The 16705-nt window shown below is 43.1% G+C and overlaps 1 protein-coding gene across 5 annotated transcripts in view; it reads left to right on the forward strand.

Moving 5' to 3' along the window:
- UNK (unk zinc finger) overlaps positions 1 to 2325 on the forward strand; it is a 71216-nt gene extending 68891 nt beyond the window's left edge. For all 5 annotated transcript variants that reach the window (XM_060252131.1, XM_060252133.1, XM_060252130.1 and 2 more), the window contains one exon: positions 1708 to 2325. In XM_060252131.1, the coding sequence (XP_060108114.1) occupies positions 1708 to 1796 (89 nt within the window). In that variant the 3' untranslated portion in view covers positions 1797 to 2325. The remainder of the gene's footprint in view (positions 1 to 1707) is intronic.
- The last annotated feature ends 14380 nt before the right edge of the window (positions 2326 to 16705 follow it).

The raw sequence follows: 16705 nt of genomic DNA on the forward strand, positions 1-16705 counted from the left end.
GGGTGATTAGGCTAAGAAGTATTCTGTTCCCAGAAGGAGGAAGTAGTTTTTTTTCACCAGGTATCCTCTGGGTTAATAGGCAAGGATTAAACTTGAATAATTAGTGATTGTGCTTCAGTTTGTTAAAAGGGAATCACATGTTTACAAGTCCCTCTCCAAATTTTTACAAATAAGCTTAAGGAAGGTCAGACCATCTTATAGAAAGTTTGCCAGCTGAGTTGCTGGATGACACTTCCTCCCTGGTACCCAGAGCTCTACAACAATAGCATCACATGTCAAGGAACTCTGGGACATATAGTTTCCAGAATACCTGACACCTGCCACGTGGGCATTCCTTAGGTTTCCTTGCACTGAAGACACTGCTGCTGCGGCATTCTCAGTGCTGGAGCCCTTAAATGGGGTCAGGAGGATCTTTGAGGGAAGAAAGAGAGGCATAATTTAGGGGCTGAGGAAGGAAGTTGAATTGCAAACCTGACACCTGCCACGTGGGCATTCCTTAGGTTTCCTTGCACTGAAGACACTGCTGCTGCGGCATTCTCAGTGCTGGAGCCCTTAAATGGGGTCAGGAGGATCTTTGAGGGAAGAAAGAGAGGCATAATTTAGGGGCTGAGGAAGGAATTGCAAACAGAAGGTGCTTGGTCCTCAGAGCATTTCCAATGATATCATTAGCAGCACGATATGGTCCAAATTTGGAATTTGGCTCAGGGGAAAAAAAATGAGTTATCTTCCTCAGTTTTTTTTTTTTTTTTTGTGGGGGAGGATAGTTTTTTATGGTACAGGAGAAATTGTTCAAAGTTCTTTAGCACTCACCAATATTCTCCCATCATAGGTCCATCTGTAACTCTTAATAGTTGTGGTTGAATGTGGGGAAAAGGGGGCAGGTATCGTTTCCCTAGAATCCACCTTGCTGCCCCAGCTGAAAGTTGCATATGTGGTGTTTCCCTGGGCCTGTAGTAGTGAGGACGTTGCGTTGGCTAAAGTTTAAGCTATTACAGCATGTTTAGTTTTAGCCAGGGCTGCCTTGCTGAGTCTTCTTGCCTGCCTGCTTGATAGAGTCATGAGGCAAGCAAAGTTTCTACCAGTATGTATGAACAGGCATGGGGACAGAAGTTAATTCTAGGGAGGGGAAACCTAACGAATCCCCCCTCCGTTTGCATTTCCCTGAAAGCCAGTGTGGTATAGTGGCCAGTATATTTGGACATATGAAGCTGCCTTATACTGAATCAGACCCTCGGTCCATCAAGGTCAGTATTGTCTACTCAGACTGGCAGCGGCTCTCCAGGGTCTCAAGCTGAGGTTTTTTACACCTCTTTGCCTGGACCCTTTTAGTTGGAGATGCTGGGGATTGAACCTGGGACCTTCTGTTTACCAAGCAGATGCTCTACCACTGAGCCACCGTTCCTCCCCTCACTATTTGATCAGGACTGAGGAAACCTGGATTCCAGTCTCCACTTAGCCATGAAATTCATTGAGTGACCTTCTTTCTCAGTCCAGCATACCTCAGGAGGCTGTTTTGAGGATAAAATTAAGGGAAACGCATGTATGCTGCCTGAAGCTCTTTGGAGGGAGGGTAAAATAAAACTGATATTAACACACACACACAAAAAAGGAAAATGTCCCATATTTCTTAGCAGTTTTGTTACGGATGGTGCAAAGTGTTGACAATCTGTGTTGTTACAATCCACGTTGGTTTGCTTTCTCTTTCAGGCAGTGTTTCAGATGCAGTCAGTGAAATGCCTCAAGTGCCAGGAAGAGAACCGGGTGGTACTACCGTGCCAACACACTGTGCTGTGTGAAACGTGTGCCGAGGAGGGCGAGTGCCCCATCTGCCATCCCAACAGGCCACATGCCCTGCAGTCGTGACCCTACTAGGACACTTGGTTTAGCATATCACATAGAACTTTTTAACTTATATATATATATATTATATGAATATATATATGAACATATATATATATATATACATAAAAACAAAAAATTAGTTGCAGAGCACTTTTTAATACTTTGCATCTCCCATTTAAAGGTGTCCTCCCCACCCACCCGGCCCTCACTAATTCTAACTCCTTAGGGACTTCTAGAGTTGTTTTTAATACAGATCAAAGGGCCATTTGCAGAGAGTCTCTTCGCCTCCCCCTCTTTCTATTTCAGAGATGACCATTTTTGGAATCTTTTCTGGGTGGAGATATAGAGGAGGGTGAAGAGGGGCTTCCAGGTGCTTTCCAGAATGAGAACCGGACTTGTGGGGAAAAGAAGGATGGAAATCCAGTTTCTGTTGAGGTTGTCATCTCCCTTCCCTCAGGTCTTGTTTCATCACCTTCTAGTATTTATAAAAGCACCTGCTGCACTCTCGTCCCACCTTGTTAGTTGAACCAAGCCCCTTTGAAATCCTTGCCTGTCCAGAGCTTCACTCATTTAGAACTCTTGTTGGCCTTCAGGAAGTACGAGGAACTTTGCTTATCTGTTTTAAAAGACAAAGTTCACATTTTAAAAGACTTTTTTACATATTTCTAGGTTTCTACTACAATAACAGAAGGGGTTTAGGGAAGGGAAACGAAACAGAAAATGAGCCAGCAAGGTCAGCCAATGGTCACGATATAATTTTCTCAAAATTATTACTTGCGAAGCTTTAGGTTTTAGAGACTCCACTAGCATCACCAGGTGGAATTGTATAGGAAGGGAGATGAGGTCTGGCATTCCAGCTTCTCTTGGGCAGTGGAGATGTGCTTTGGAGTAATGGCACATGCACATGGAATCAATTCCTAAGGGGTAGGAAGAAGCTAAAATGAGAGGCAGTGGCAGCCGCTTTGGAAGGGCCTGCTGTTTCTTGTCACGGTGCTTAGTAAAGGTGAAGGATTTGATAGGCTTTGCTTAAATGCTAAAAGGCGGGGCCTTCGCAACATTTTAAGCTTACTTAACGCAAGCCGGCATAACTTATGACCCACAAAATTCTGTGCTGCCTACCAGCCACATATGGTGTTCTACTAGGGACTGACTGCATCTCCTGTCTTTCTTGCCTGCAGAAACATGGCGTCGGCCTAACACCTGACCAGTCACAATACAGGACAAGCGTTTGGTTTCAGGTTGCACAGCCCTGACCTACTACTTAGCACTTGCATAGGGGAAGAAACAAATCCATACAAGGAGTACTTCCGGTATCCTGCTAGGTCTTATTCATGAATGGTACTGCTATCAACGCAATAGCAAGCAGCAGTATCTGTCTTATTCTCGTAGTTTGGGAAAATTGTTTTGTCTGGCGGCTAGAAAAAAAGATAATCCAGACTCTTACAGATCAGGTCCATCTGTTTGCACTGTGAAGCACTTTTGTAGGACTAGTGCACCACCGACAAGAGTGTGGTGGTCGGAGTGTAGGACGTGATGGAAGAGAGGGGGCTCTTTTCAGTGGTATACCATGCATTTCCATCTAACTGCCAACAATGTTCATTTGGCTTAGGGCCATTTCTCTTTCAGTTTCCGTTGCAGCTTCTGTTTGGTTAACCATTTGGTAATGTTTACGTAGCGTAGCTATGTAGTTTTGGAGGCTCGTACGGGCTTGAAACATCGATTCCATGAGTTTGTAAATTCTGCATAGACACAGTAGAAAGACTGTGTGGAACAAATATATCTTAAGCTTACAACCACAGAGCAAACATTTTTTTACCAGCATTTAGGGACTCTTGTTTTCAGATATTCCCAGTGGCAAGAGAGAGGTTCCCAAAATGCAAAACTTGGAGTAGGGAACAGATAGAAGTAGGGGCGGAGATGCAAAGAGGGCAGTAGGGGTAATCTTGCAAAGAATCCAAGATGCTAGAATATCCTCTGCAGACAGACTTGTTAGGTACGTACATATCAGGGGAGTGTGATTCTTCCAAACGATTATAGTGAATGCCACAAACCTAGGCAAGAAAGGGAAGAGGTCTCAGAATTCAGCGCATCATTTCCTCTGAAGCATTCCTTGCGACCACGAAGATCTTCTCATTTCTTTCCGATTTCTCTAGCCTGCTCCCATCTTAACTCTTTTCCAGTTTAGCTTTCCACAAAGCCTGATTGCCTCCTTTGCCAGAGCATTGGGTTGATCGTGCAGCAAATAGCTCTGATCTGGGCATTCTAATCACGGGCTGCATCTGCACAAGGCGTGCTTTAGAGATCACTTGTGTTTGTTGTGCACCTTCTGTGCAACTGCTCTCTGCAGCCCACATACCTATGACTGCTTACCCTGTGCTGTTCCTTAGCAGATGCATACATCTGTATGGGACAAACAGCGTCTACTCAGTCCAAGGATTTTCGGAATAGGGTTGTACCATGTTACATGATTAATTGGAAAGGGCTTGTGTTGGTGCAGCTTTGGCATTAAAAGCACCAGACTGAAAGTGATAGAAACTCCCGTGCAGACATATCCTTACCGCTGTTCTTCCTTTTCTCAGAAAATATCTTCTACTTGTGCCCATAGGTTAGCATCGCAGTTGCTTCTTCTGGGTCACTTTAGTGTGGCTGTGAATTTGTTTCATCAGCTGGTTATTGCAGAAGACAGCATTTATACAGCTGGTGTATATCCTTCCAAGGTTATATATGAAGGCTTCTCTTAAAGGAGTTCTTTTTTTAATATTGGACATGCATTTACACCAGCCATAACCAGATAATCGTTTGTCTTGAGTAACAGATGACAAAGGTTACTTCTTCTGTTTTCACCTCTTATTGTGCACGTTGAATTTTATCTCTGGGGCACACTTCATTAGTATCACTTCTAACTCTCACAGACTGTCAGCAATCTGTTTGGGTTTAAAGCAGCAGACAGAGAATCATTCAAAATGTTTTTTTTGAGGGCTGTGTGAGCCAGTGTGAAGTTAATTCCCCAACTCTGAGCAAAGCTGTCTTCAGAGCTCAGATTAAGGAAAACGCATACTGAAAAATTCCCTTGCAAATAAATTTGCACTCTTGCCAGAGCATATTACAGGGAGCACGAACTCACTAATTCTGTGTTAAACTTTCATTATATATTATGCTTCTAAACGTAAATATTAGACCTAAATCCAATTTGACTTTCAAGAAAATTTGTGGCTTGCAATGCTTTTGTTTTAGGCTTGTATCCAGTAAATGTATCGTCCTACAGTCTCTGCGTGGTAGAATCCCCAGTGCAGTTTTCTTTGACTTGTTCAAACATTGCAGCTGCCTCTAGAAATATAGTTTGAAAAGCAGCAACCCCAGTCCAAAGGGACTTTAAATAATCTGCCATTTTGTGCCGGGAGTTTAATCAAGATGTAAAAGTGCAAGATTTCGATTTATAATCTCACTCCCTTTATCGCCATCTCTGCTTGCTTAGTGATCGTTGTCCCACCTTTCCCCAACCTGGAAAAGCACTGGAAACTCTAGCAATCCTTGTTTTTTCATAAAAGTCATTCAGCTATTCACTATCAGGTTTTTTCTCCAAAGTGTTTTTATATTTAATGCAAGGACATTGATAGATTTGCTTCCATGATTCCACCCTCCCACATTTGGGAGGGGTTAATATGCATTCCCAAATAATCTCAAAGTGCAGCTCTGTTTAGTGTTTTTTTAATTAACTTTTATGTTTGGTAAAACTGCTTTCTTTCAATGTGTATACTATACTAGTATCTTGTTTTTTGTTTTTGGAATTTTTTTTTTTGTAAAAACACATAATTGGCTTTTTTTTTTGGAGAGACACTGTTGGCTGACTCTTGTGGTCGTGTTGTTTGGTTGTAGCCTCTGAATGTCTGTGCCATGAGGCAAATCCTGGTCTCCGGAACCAGGAAATATGCCTCAGTCTTAAGGAAAGCTCGTTAGTTTAAAATATGTGAACTTTTTTTAAAAAAAACAAACAAACATACACACATTTAAATTATGGGGGAGTAATACTCTGCTTGAAATCAAATGTTGTACTAAACTATTTTGGTAACTAATTTAAAGATCATAGGAAATAAACTCTTTGAATCGGTTCTACAGTGTTTATAGAGAATTGCAGGCCATGTCCGGGCTCTTTAGTGGAAACTGGTTCGTAACACTTAATTTTGTAAACATTGTGTTTTATTGCTTATGCCTTTCTGTGTATTTGTCTATAGTGAGACAATTATTTTGTGGGACAATTTTGTCCTTAATTGCCACAGTGTTGTGTAATTCCAACAGAATCCTGTGGAGGGGGTGTAACACACCTGCCCAAGGATCGTTTAGAAGTAGCATCTTTGTCCTCTTCAGACCTGGCTACTGTAATAGAAATCTTGTTGGTTATCAGATTCTTCTTCCCCCTCCCCACTGGCAAATTGCTTTATTGGTAGAATGTGAGAAATTCTGCCAGAAGCAAAGTCTGTTTACATGCAGTGCCACAACACAACCTGTCTATTCTATTGCAAAGGACCAAAGAATCCAAACTGTGATTTAAAAAAAAAAATTCCCCCAACCCTACAAATCTCTGACCCTGCCAATTATGTTTCCCCCCCGCCTCATTTTGGTCATTGTGATATGCAGGAAATAAGGTGTAGCCGGGTGGTTTATCCATACCGAGGAATTGGGCTTGTAGAAGTGACAAGCTTCTCCATCTCCGACAAGTTATTTAAGAAGCACTTTAAAAAAAAAAAAACTCCTAGATTTCTATGAATTTTAATGTTGAAATGAAATACCTGTGAATGCATTGTTCAGGTCCCAAGTCTAAAAGGAAAAACGATCTCTCTCTTTGTTTTGTAAGGAATTACTTTGGGGGGGTTCTGCATAGGAAACTTAGTTTACTGGGATGGGGTGAGGCGAACCATGAATGATTTTTTTTAAATTAACAAAAAAGAGTTCTTGGCTGTGCTGAGCAGTCCCTATCTTGTTAATACCTGCTCAGTATTGCTTTTTAACCAACAGGTGTCTGTGAATGGCTTTTGCCTGGTGCTAGAGTAAATCATCCCCAAAGGACAGCCCAGTGAATTTTTTTTAATCATAGAAGGCTGCGCAGTATTGAACAGAAGGCCTCTTTTCTCCTATCTCTTCCTTCCATGTAGAGGCCTAAATGGATGTTTTCCTTCCCAAAGATCTTAGACTTAGGAGAGTCTGTCACTATGAGTCACTTACACCTGGTAGTTTTTTTTCCTCGCTTTGGCTCTGAAGCAAGGTATATTTGTTAGTGTTTGGATAAGCTACGGCATTTTAAAAAGTCAGTAAACCTTGATTTTGATTTACAGGGCGTGGGAGACCACCAGTTACTTGAATGAGGAATGATTGAGGAAGCTTATTGGTTCAGCCGGCTTCCTGTCAGAGAGGTGTCTTTGTGGGGCTGAAGGATTTCCTTTCCACACATTGGATCAGACAGCTGAATAAGCACACGGGTGTGTGTGTGTGGCACTAGAACATGTCCCTATCCTGCAGTGCTTCAGCCCCGCCCACAGCACAGCAGAAAGGGTGGCACCTAACCCAATGGCCCGTTTGCAGCGCACAGGTTCCCCGCTCAAAATGCCTGCAGCTGTTAGCGAAGGCAAGGGGGAAATGCTTTTTAACTTTCTGTATGTCTCCGTGCTTAATCTGAGCCACTGCAAGGGCTGGCATAGCTCAGACCAATGAAGAGAATTTCTTTCTTTCTTTTTTAGAACCCAATAAATGATTACAATTTAGTTAGCATTTTTCCTACTGTTTTCCTCCTCCAAAAAGGAAAGTATTTATTACCAGTGTGAAGGTTTGTTTGTTTTTGTTTGAAATTCCCCTCTGGGGGTTTGTATATGTCTCTGGAGCAATGCAATCCGAATATAGATGTTGCTGGTGAAAAAGTATTACAAGCGAAGTATTCCTGCAAACTGGTGACTATGGATCAAAGATCTCTGCGGGGCTTCCCCATTCTGTTGCTTCCAATGTTCAAAACAAAAATACAATATCAATTCTAACTACACACTACAGTATTTATAGTGGCAATTCTTGACCAGCCTGTCTCCTCGGATTTTAGGTGGGGGGGGGGGGTGGCCGAGAAAGAGGGCTACTCACATCTATGTTGTAGTCAGCCGAAAGGTAAATAGGTGGTGCGTACAACGTGGTGTTTGATTCCATTATTATAGACTGTAATGCAGAACTGTGATTTCAGCTGTTGTTCTCGTATTCTGTATATATGTGTGTTTGGCTGTCCAGAAATCTGGTTTTAGACACTCTTGACAAAGTGGATTTGCATGTGGAGCTAAAAAAAAAAATAATAATGCAATCTTGTGTCACACTTTCCAAGGGCAGGATGGATTTTCTAGAAGACAATAAATTTTTTTATTTTTTTGCTAAGAAAAAAAAAAGGCAGAAGCCTTGTGTATGCATATGTATGTGTTTAGAGTGCACCTGTGGCATAATTCAAATTTGCAGAGTGACTTCAAGCCCATGTAAGTAGGAAGATTATACCTTATACCTGCAGTAAGCCATTTCTTTTTTGTTTTGTTTCACAATCCACTGCATTCCCCAAGCTCTGTGGGAAGGAATGAAAATGTGGGAATCTGCACAATTAAATTAACGTTCTTGCATTCCGGTTGAGCTTGTCCCCCCCCCCCCCAAAAGGCTCCTTTTTCATTGTGTTTTAAGAATATAACATACTGATTTGACCTCCTGATGTGCAATTCTCTAATTATACCACTGTTACCAAAGTCAGCGTAACTCCATTTTAATTTTTCAGTAGTACATTTTTCATATAATTCTATCCCTGCCATATACTGTAGATAAAGGATGGTTTCAAGTGTTTAAAAGATTCCCACTATAAATACAGATGCTTGAAGAAAACCTATGTCTGTTCTCACTACTAAGGATGTTCTGTTATGTAAAGCTGCTGTAAGTGGCTTCATATTTTGTGGAAGACCAACAAGGAGACCAGGAAAGGGGCATCTCGAAGAGAACAGCTGGAGGCAATTTTGAAACAACCCCTTTCTCCTTCTCTCTTGTAGGTTTTGGCTATTTCTGAAGCCACCTGAAGATTATTAAATGAAACAAAGCACTCTTAGAAAATAATTCCTACTACAGAGAAAATCCCTACTACAGAGAAAATTCAGTTCCAGCCTTACAGAGAAAATAATGGAGGGTGTCCATGTATGGGAGGAGTTACTTGCCATCATATACACTTTTCAGAATGCAACTAGAAATGGTGTTTCTTAAAACTCTAGGCCATTCCATATTTCCCACTTAACTTCAACATCAGAGTTTACCACTGTGTCATCTTGCCTTTCTGTCAACCTCAGAAAGAAGAACATTCTGTATAACTTATATCACAAGATTTTGCCTCTAGAAGGACATTTATCTAATTTTGTCTATATAATTATGTAACTCTCATGAGAGAATGTGAGAGGTGTAGGTTTAGAACATGGGAAGTTAGAAACAACTCCAGACCAGAGACAATTAGCTTAATGTTCTTTCAAAAACAATGGGACAAGGGAATCACAATGAACAGTCCACTAACTTGGCCCACTGGGTATGAAGATTGACCTATTTCTGTGAACTAAGGCACAGCCTTTTCCCACCTACCTTTGTGTGTTTTCTGTCCAAGTTGTTGTATACTTGTAATTTTGTCTCTACAGTGACTATCCCATCCACCGTGGTCTCTAGTGGTGTGGTGATCCCCTCCCCTCAATCTTGTTTCAGTGGTGTATTATTAGTAGCAAACAGACAAAAAAGGTACATTCCAGGTTTATGATCCAATCTGGATTTACACAAAGTTTTTCTGCTAACAGAGCATATTATTTCTGCAGTGAGAAGCAGAAAAGTTAGAACTGAATTGATATCCATTCATACGGTCATTTTTTTTTCCTTTTTGTCGTCTTTGTCGTTTTGTGCATCCCATCCCAGTATGTGTTTGTACAGTATGCAAGTGTATGCGAATACACTCATATCTTAAACTGTCTGCCTGTAGATGAGCACAGTTTCAAGCCTTGAGTGAATACTGGAACTTTATCAGTGGTATGTAACACATGGTAGATAGTATAGGATTATCAAAGATTTCAGGTTTTCACGGCTGGTAACATCATTAGGGTTTGTAGAATCTTTCGGGCTCAAGTGCCGTGTTCTACTGGAGAAAGTTTTCCTTCCAGACGTTTCGTTCTCAGCTGCGGAGAACATCTTCAGTGGCGTTGTAGCCGGAGCAGGCGCTCTGGCCTTCTTGGCTGCTGTGCATTGAGTATTCGTTCTCAGCTGCATTTCATTCTCAGCTGCGGAGTATCCTCAATGCACAGCAGCCAAGAAGGTCAGAGCGCCTGCTCCGGCTGTAACGCCACTGAGGATGTTCTCCGCAGCTGAGAACGAAACGTCTGGAAGGAAAACTTTCTCCAGTAGAACACGGCACTTGAGCCCGAAAGATTCTACAAACCCTAATAGTATAGGATTAGGAATGAAGCAGGTACTGGCAGCTTCCAGGAAATCTAAAAAAAAAGACAGTCCCGTTCCCTCTTGTTAATGCTTTTTGTCCCTAATCTACTCACCATGTCCACATAGTGGAAATTGTGTAGAATGGTCCCAAAAGCATTTCTGTTAATTAGTAGAATGAAATGTGTCAGCAATAAGAGTGGTAAAAATTACTATCTCACTTTTTCGGTTAGAGGAAAGGGTTAGTTGAATCCAATCCGGATACAAAATATTTAGAGTTGCAGCTGGACTCTAATGCCTCCAAGCTGCTGTTTTCTCATGAGATTCTTGCAGTTACCATGTGCAGCACATAGTCAGTGCAGTGACTGAACCTTAAAATAAACTCCTTCGTCCCTGATGTGTTAAGTGTAGATTCGACAGATACCCCTTTTCTGTGCTTAAAGCCAGCCTGCTCGAGTCCAAAGGTTTGGGAGTTTGAGGCTATCACCTTCTTGTAGATAGTTACTACATTCTTACTCTGGTTTATATATACACACGTACATGATGAGCTTTTTCACACAGCCTAAGGATTCCGGTATGGAAGCTGGTCAGTTACTGAACAGTCACGGGTTTCTGCTGGCATTTCAGACAGACCCGACTCAGCTGCTACTGGAATACTGTCACCTTTTCACACAGTCCCGCGGCTGTCCCGGTAGTGAGGCATGCCTGAGTCGTTACTAACAAAGAGCAGCTTCTTCCGGTTTTCAACCCCTCCTTCCGGGTTGAAATCGGTATGGGGCGCTGTGGGAAATGTCCAGTATCTAATCCGGGAGCAGTTTTCGCGCCCTTTTGCACCTGGTCTCCGGCTTTTTTTTTTTTTTTAATGTCTTAAGATCGCTATAGCGATGGCTCACAACAGCAGCACCACAGGGATGCCTGGGCGCCATTGAGATGCCAGAGATCGCCACCGCAACTTGGTAACAGGTGCCGCATTGGATACACAGTTCAAGCGGGAGATCAGGGCACCAGGCATTGGTCTGTCACCTGTTGCTATCACTCCCATGCCCACACGGGACTCAGGGGAATGTGATTGGTTTGTAGGTGACTCTGAGGCACATTTTTTTGGAGGGGGGGACCGTTGCCACCTGAAGAGGGGTTGCCCATAGGGCAGCAGGTTTCGGCGGGAGAACAGACCAACGGTGATTGGTGAGACAGATGTTGCTAACTCAGCCTGGTGTGCCCCCATCCATGCCCACAGGCTATTGGCTAGAAAGTGACTTGTGCCCAAGCTGCAGCAGGTATAAATGTTAGGGGGGGGGGGAGCCACAGATTTCTGTGGGTTGTAGTTGGTGAGCGGATTGTCTGGTTTAATAGGTTGGTGGTGAGTGGTTTGTCAGGAATTGTGAGGAGGATGAGTGGGTCAAGAGGTGCAGCTTGGAGTGAGCAGGAGATTCTGGATCTCCTAGCAGTATGGGGAGATGATGAAATCCAAGAAGCTCTGCAGACATCCAATAGGAATTATGCTTGCTATCAAAAAGTCTCAGCAGAGATGGCCAAACGTGGCCATGACAGGACAACAGAGGAATGTAGGAGTAAAACCAAAAGTCTGAGAGCAGAGTACAGGCAGGTAATTGCACATAATTCCAATCCCGGAAATAAAAATGTCACATGCCCCTTTTATAAGGAGCTTCATAGAATACTGAAGGGGGAAGGAAGCGTTCAGTCAAGAAGGCTGTCTGCCATCACCTTTCTGGGTGATCAGCCATCAGACCATGGCAGGACTGTGGGCATGGATGGGTGCACACCAGGCTGAGTTAGCAACATCTGTCTCACCAATAACTTGGTCTGTTTTCCCGCCGAAACCTGCTGCCCTATGGGTAACCCCTCTCCAAGGGGCAACGGCCCCCCCAAAAATAAAATGTGCCTCAGTCACCTACAAACCAATCACATTCCCCTGACTCCCTTGTGGGCATGGAAGTGATAGCAACAGGTGACAGACCAATGCCTGGTACCCTGATCTCCCGCTTGAACTGTGTATCCAATGGGGCACCTGTTACGAAGTTTCAGCGGCAGCCATCTCTGGTATCTCAATGTCGCCCAGCTATCCCTATGGTGGTGCTGTTGTGAGACATCGCTATAGCAATCTTAAAAGACGTCCCCCCCCCCCAAAAAAAAAGCTGGAGATCATGCGCTGGTGGGCAAAAAAGGGCACAAAACGGCTGGTGCTGGTGGAAGCAAGATAAAAGCAGAACAGTGTGAAATGGCTCGCTTCAATCACGGAACACTACCGGGAAAAAAAAAACCATGTTTCTGAAAACTCCCATCCCTGTCTCGGATTACTGCAAGGCGGCACAATACTGATTCCCTTCCGGTTTCCACTGGTGTGAAAAGGGCCTATATGACTACACATTGCTGACTGAAAAAACTCTCTTGAACAGCATTGTGAATTGATGTAATATGAGAATTTAATGCGTCATGACGCCTTTGCCCAGAGACGGCACCTAGCAACGAGCAAGCATTTGTGAATTGTTCCGGTTTGTATAGGTGGCTTCTTGGAAGAAGCTAATCAAAGTAGGCTTTTCTCTAGTTCTTAGAACAGTTGTAGGCTATCGTCTATTGTAATTATTTTGTAATAGCTGGGGGCTGCCAATGAATTTGGAGTGCTACCCTGGAGCTGCAGAGCATCAGGCTATGGAACCGTTAAGGCATATGTGCTGTGATAACAGGGTTGACTTTTTCTTAGACATATAAGAACTTTCTTAGCAGCTCTAGCTAAGGTCTACTCAGACCAATGTGCTTTGCAGTAATCCCAACAAACAGTAGTTTGTGAAATCTTCCTCAGTGACTCGGGAGCAATTTGATGTGCTGCCTGTGGCTCTTCTGAGCACAATTCCCCAGAGTGACAGCCACTCTCTGTTCCAGGAAAGAAGGTAATGCCCTTCCCTTTTATTATCAGCTCGTTTGACCAAATGCCTTAAGCGTAAAACCAAGACATCTTCGCAATATAAAACAAACATGTCATAGCAAGGCACATAAAAGTAACATCCGGCACGGTAAAATATATAGATCGTCACAAAAATCTACAACAGATTAAATAGATATATAGTTTATAGTGTTCCACAAGTGACATATGATAATATGACGAAACAAGGAAGGATAAACTATATCGCCTTAAAGTCTTAAACGCATCCAATCTGTAACCCCTTAGTTAGGAGAAATGAGTGAGCCCCAGTCATTTCTCTTACGGTCCGCAAAGTAAGACTCATTTTATCAGCGTTCTAAGAAGGCCACCGCTGTCAGGCATTTTGCAACAGCTCGAGTTATTTCTAGATCAAAGTTTGTTAATGATGGAGATCTCACCCAGGGCTTAACAGGAAACTGCTGTTTGGACAGAATAGGAGTAATCCAAAGAGTCCTGGGGACTGTCCATTGATTGCAGAATAGCAAAAGGTGGTCTAATGTCTCTGCTGTACCAGATGCACTGCCACACAGGTGGTTTGACCATGAGAGTTCGGCAAAATGTCCTCGCAGTTATGCAATCGGCAGGGTATTCAATCTGGCATAAAAGTGCGTCTAGGATTAGGGATTGTGAGGCATTTCAATTACAAGGGGAGAGTTGTAGGGGGTGGGATCCCCAGTGCATCTTGCAGGCTAGTGTCCTGGCTCGGTTCAGAGCAATCACCTGCATCCTGATCTGCTTTGACACTGCCAAATAATTTAGATTCCTAAATGTTGTGAGGGAAAGACCCAGAAGATAGAACCTATCATCTACGTATCATCCCCACACACTTGCCTACTGTTGACAGCAGGCTGACAGTAAGACCGGAACTATTATTGTGTGTTTCCAAGCAGTGGGAATAATACCTAAAGTATTGATTTGAGTGAAAAGAAGGGTCACTAGATTGCTCCACCAGAGCAAATTAGTTTTCAGGAGGTCAGCTGGTATTAGGTCAGACCCAAGGACTTTGCCTGTGTTGGAGAGCCAGTTCGGTGTAGTGGTTAAGTGTGCGGACTCTTATCCGGGAGAACTGGTTTTGATTCCCCACTCCTCCACTTGCACCTGCTGGAATGGCCTTGGGTCAGCCATAGCTCTGGCAGAGGTTGTCCTTGAAAGGGCAGCTGCTGGGAGAGCCCTCTCCAGCCCCACCCACCTCACAGGGTGTCTGTTGTGGGAGAGGAAGGGAAAGGAGATTGTGAGCCGCTCTGAGACTCTTCGGAGTGGAGGGCGGGATATAAATCCAATATCTTCATCTTCTTCTACATTTGCTCTATTAAAGAGCCTACTGTCTCAAGGAGAACCGGAGGCCGTAAGTCAGTTTGAGAGGGGTCGATCATAGCCCTCTCAAAGTCAGATCCAAGGGCCTTTGAAACGATAGAGGTGAAATGATGTTCCTAAGTCCTGGGAAAAATAGCTACTGCAGAAAGACCTCCGTTAACCATGTTCCAAAAGGTCTATGTCTCAGTATTATTAATAACTGAAATAAGAAACTTCAATCCTTTACATAAAGCAAGCAACTTTTTATGCTTTATCAAGATTCTAAACACATGCTTCAGTAATATAAAATCTAATACATGAGCATGTAGATTAATGCATTTTAAGAGATAGAGTTTGGCTCTAATTCTTCAGATATATCTTCCATACTCATTGAACCAAGTATTTTTCCACTCAGTTTAGACTAGAGGACACTGGGAATTTTGTACAGAGTGTCTTTAAAAGATCCAGAATATTGGATAGTAGTTCTGTCATTCTTACAGTATCCCTCCGTCTCGAAAATTCCGCAGGCATAAACTTGCAATCATTGGAATACATAATATTCATTGCTGTAGGATTTAACTCAGGTGATCACCTAATTGGTCTCGGGGTTTTCTCCTCGCAGCAGCTCAAAAGAGGGGCCTGGGTGACAACAATCTGGAAAAGATTAAATAAGTTGCAGGGGCAAATGATCACCTCCATAATAACCTTTCTCGAAATCTCAAATCTGGGAGAGCAAACTGGTGAAACCAACATGTAGTCCGTTACACTGCAACCTCTATGTGTCACAGAGGTGTAATCCCCTGTAGGCAATGCTCCCTGTAAGCTGTGGGAGCTTGTTTGCAAAGATTCTGCTTCATGAATTACTGGCATGAATGTTGTGAGCTACTGCATAAATTAGTTTACTCTGGGGCCATTTGCTGAGCTAAGACAAAAATGTGTGAACTGGAGGCTAAAAAACGGTGATCTAGCTCACTCTAACTAAGAACATAAGAGAAGCCATGTTGGATCAGGCCAACGGCCCATCCAGTCCAACACTCTATGTCACATAAGAACATAAGAGAAGCCATGTTGGATCAGTCCAATGGCCCATCCAGTCCAACACTCTGTGTCACATAAGAACATAAGAGAAGCCATGTTGGATCTGGCCAACGGCCCATCCAGTCCAACACTCTGTGTCACATAAGAACATAAGAGAAGCCATGTTGGATCAGGCCAACGGCCCATTCAGCCCAACACTCTGTGTCACATAAGAGAAGCCATGTTGGATCAGGCCAATGGCCATCCAGTCCAACACTCTGTTGTAGGGTCCAATTCTCTGAATCGATTTAAAATCACCAGACCATAGTTTAAAACACCGTTAAATCATGGTTTACCAGCAAAATTTACCTTAGAGTCTTCAGATGTTCTTTCACATAGGTAGATCATTTAAGATGCCATTACCCCCGATGCTAAGAGGGCTTCGTTTTGCCTAATACAGGTGTTAAAAATCACCTGCTAACCATAATAGGACTCTGGGGTACTGTTCAGTAATCATATCCAAAAAGGCCCATAGCTTCTTCCAGAGTGCTAAAACTTCACTGCATGGTGTTTAGAGAAAAATAAATTGTAACAGTAATGACATAGAGCAGTGGAAACTATAGCAGCAATGCAAGCGCAAACTGTAAGGAAGCAATTAAAGTTCCACTGGAGCAATTTAGTGCTGTTGAGACTACGCATGCCAATCCTGATTTTAGACAGCCCTTAAAAAAAACGAAGGCGAACGTTCACAGCCTAAACAGTGAAGCCTAGTAAGTTAATAGCTTCCCTAGCCCAGGTTTCCGTAGGGAGTGCCCTTTGTCAGGGAGCACTGCAGTTGGCATTTGGTTCCCACCTTGAAGCAGCTGCTGCAAGAGGACATAAAAGCGATGTGCCTTTCTGAAGTTCAGACCTCGTGCCAGGGATGGGAGTGAATGTGGCTCTTCTGGTTGATAATTATGAATGTAGCTCTCCATGATCTGCAGAAACCCTTGATGGTACCCTTGTGATGAACGCTATCACATCTAGTGAAACTCCCCCCCCCCCAGCTACATTCATAGGTAGCTAACTTGCAATATATACTGTCATTCCTCTGAAATAGATTAAAGTTACACATATTTATACTACATAAGCCACGAGCAGTCTTTTCTAGGTACC

The sequence above is a fragment of the Heteronotia binoei genome, chromosome 13 (genome assembly GCF_032191835.1).
Source record: "Heteronotia binoei isolate CCM8104 ecotype False Entrance Well chromosome 13, APGP_CSIRO_Hbin_v1, whole genome shotgun sequence".
Classification (NCBI taxonomy): Eukaryota; Metazoa; Chordata; class Lepidosauria; order Squamata; family Gekkonidae; genus Heteronotia; species Heteronotia binoei.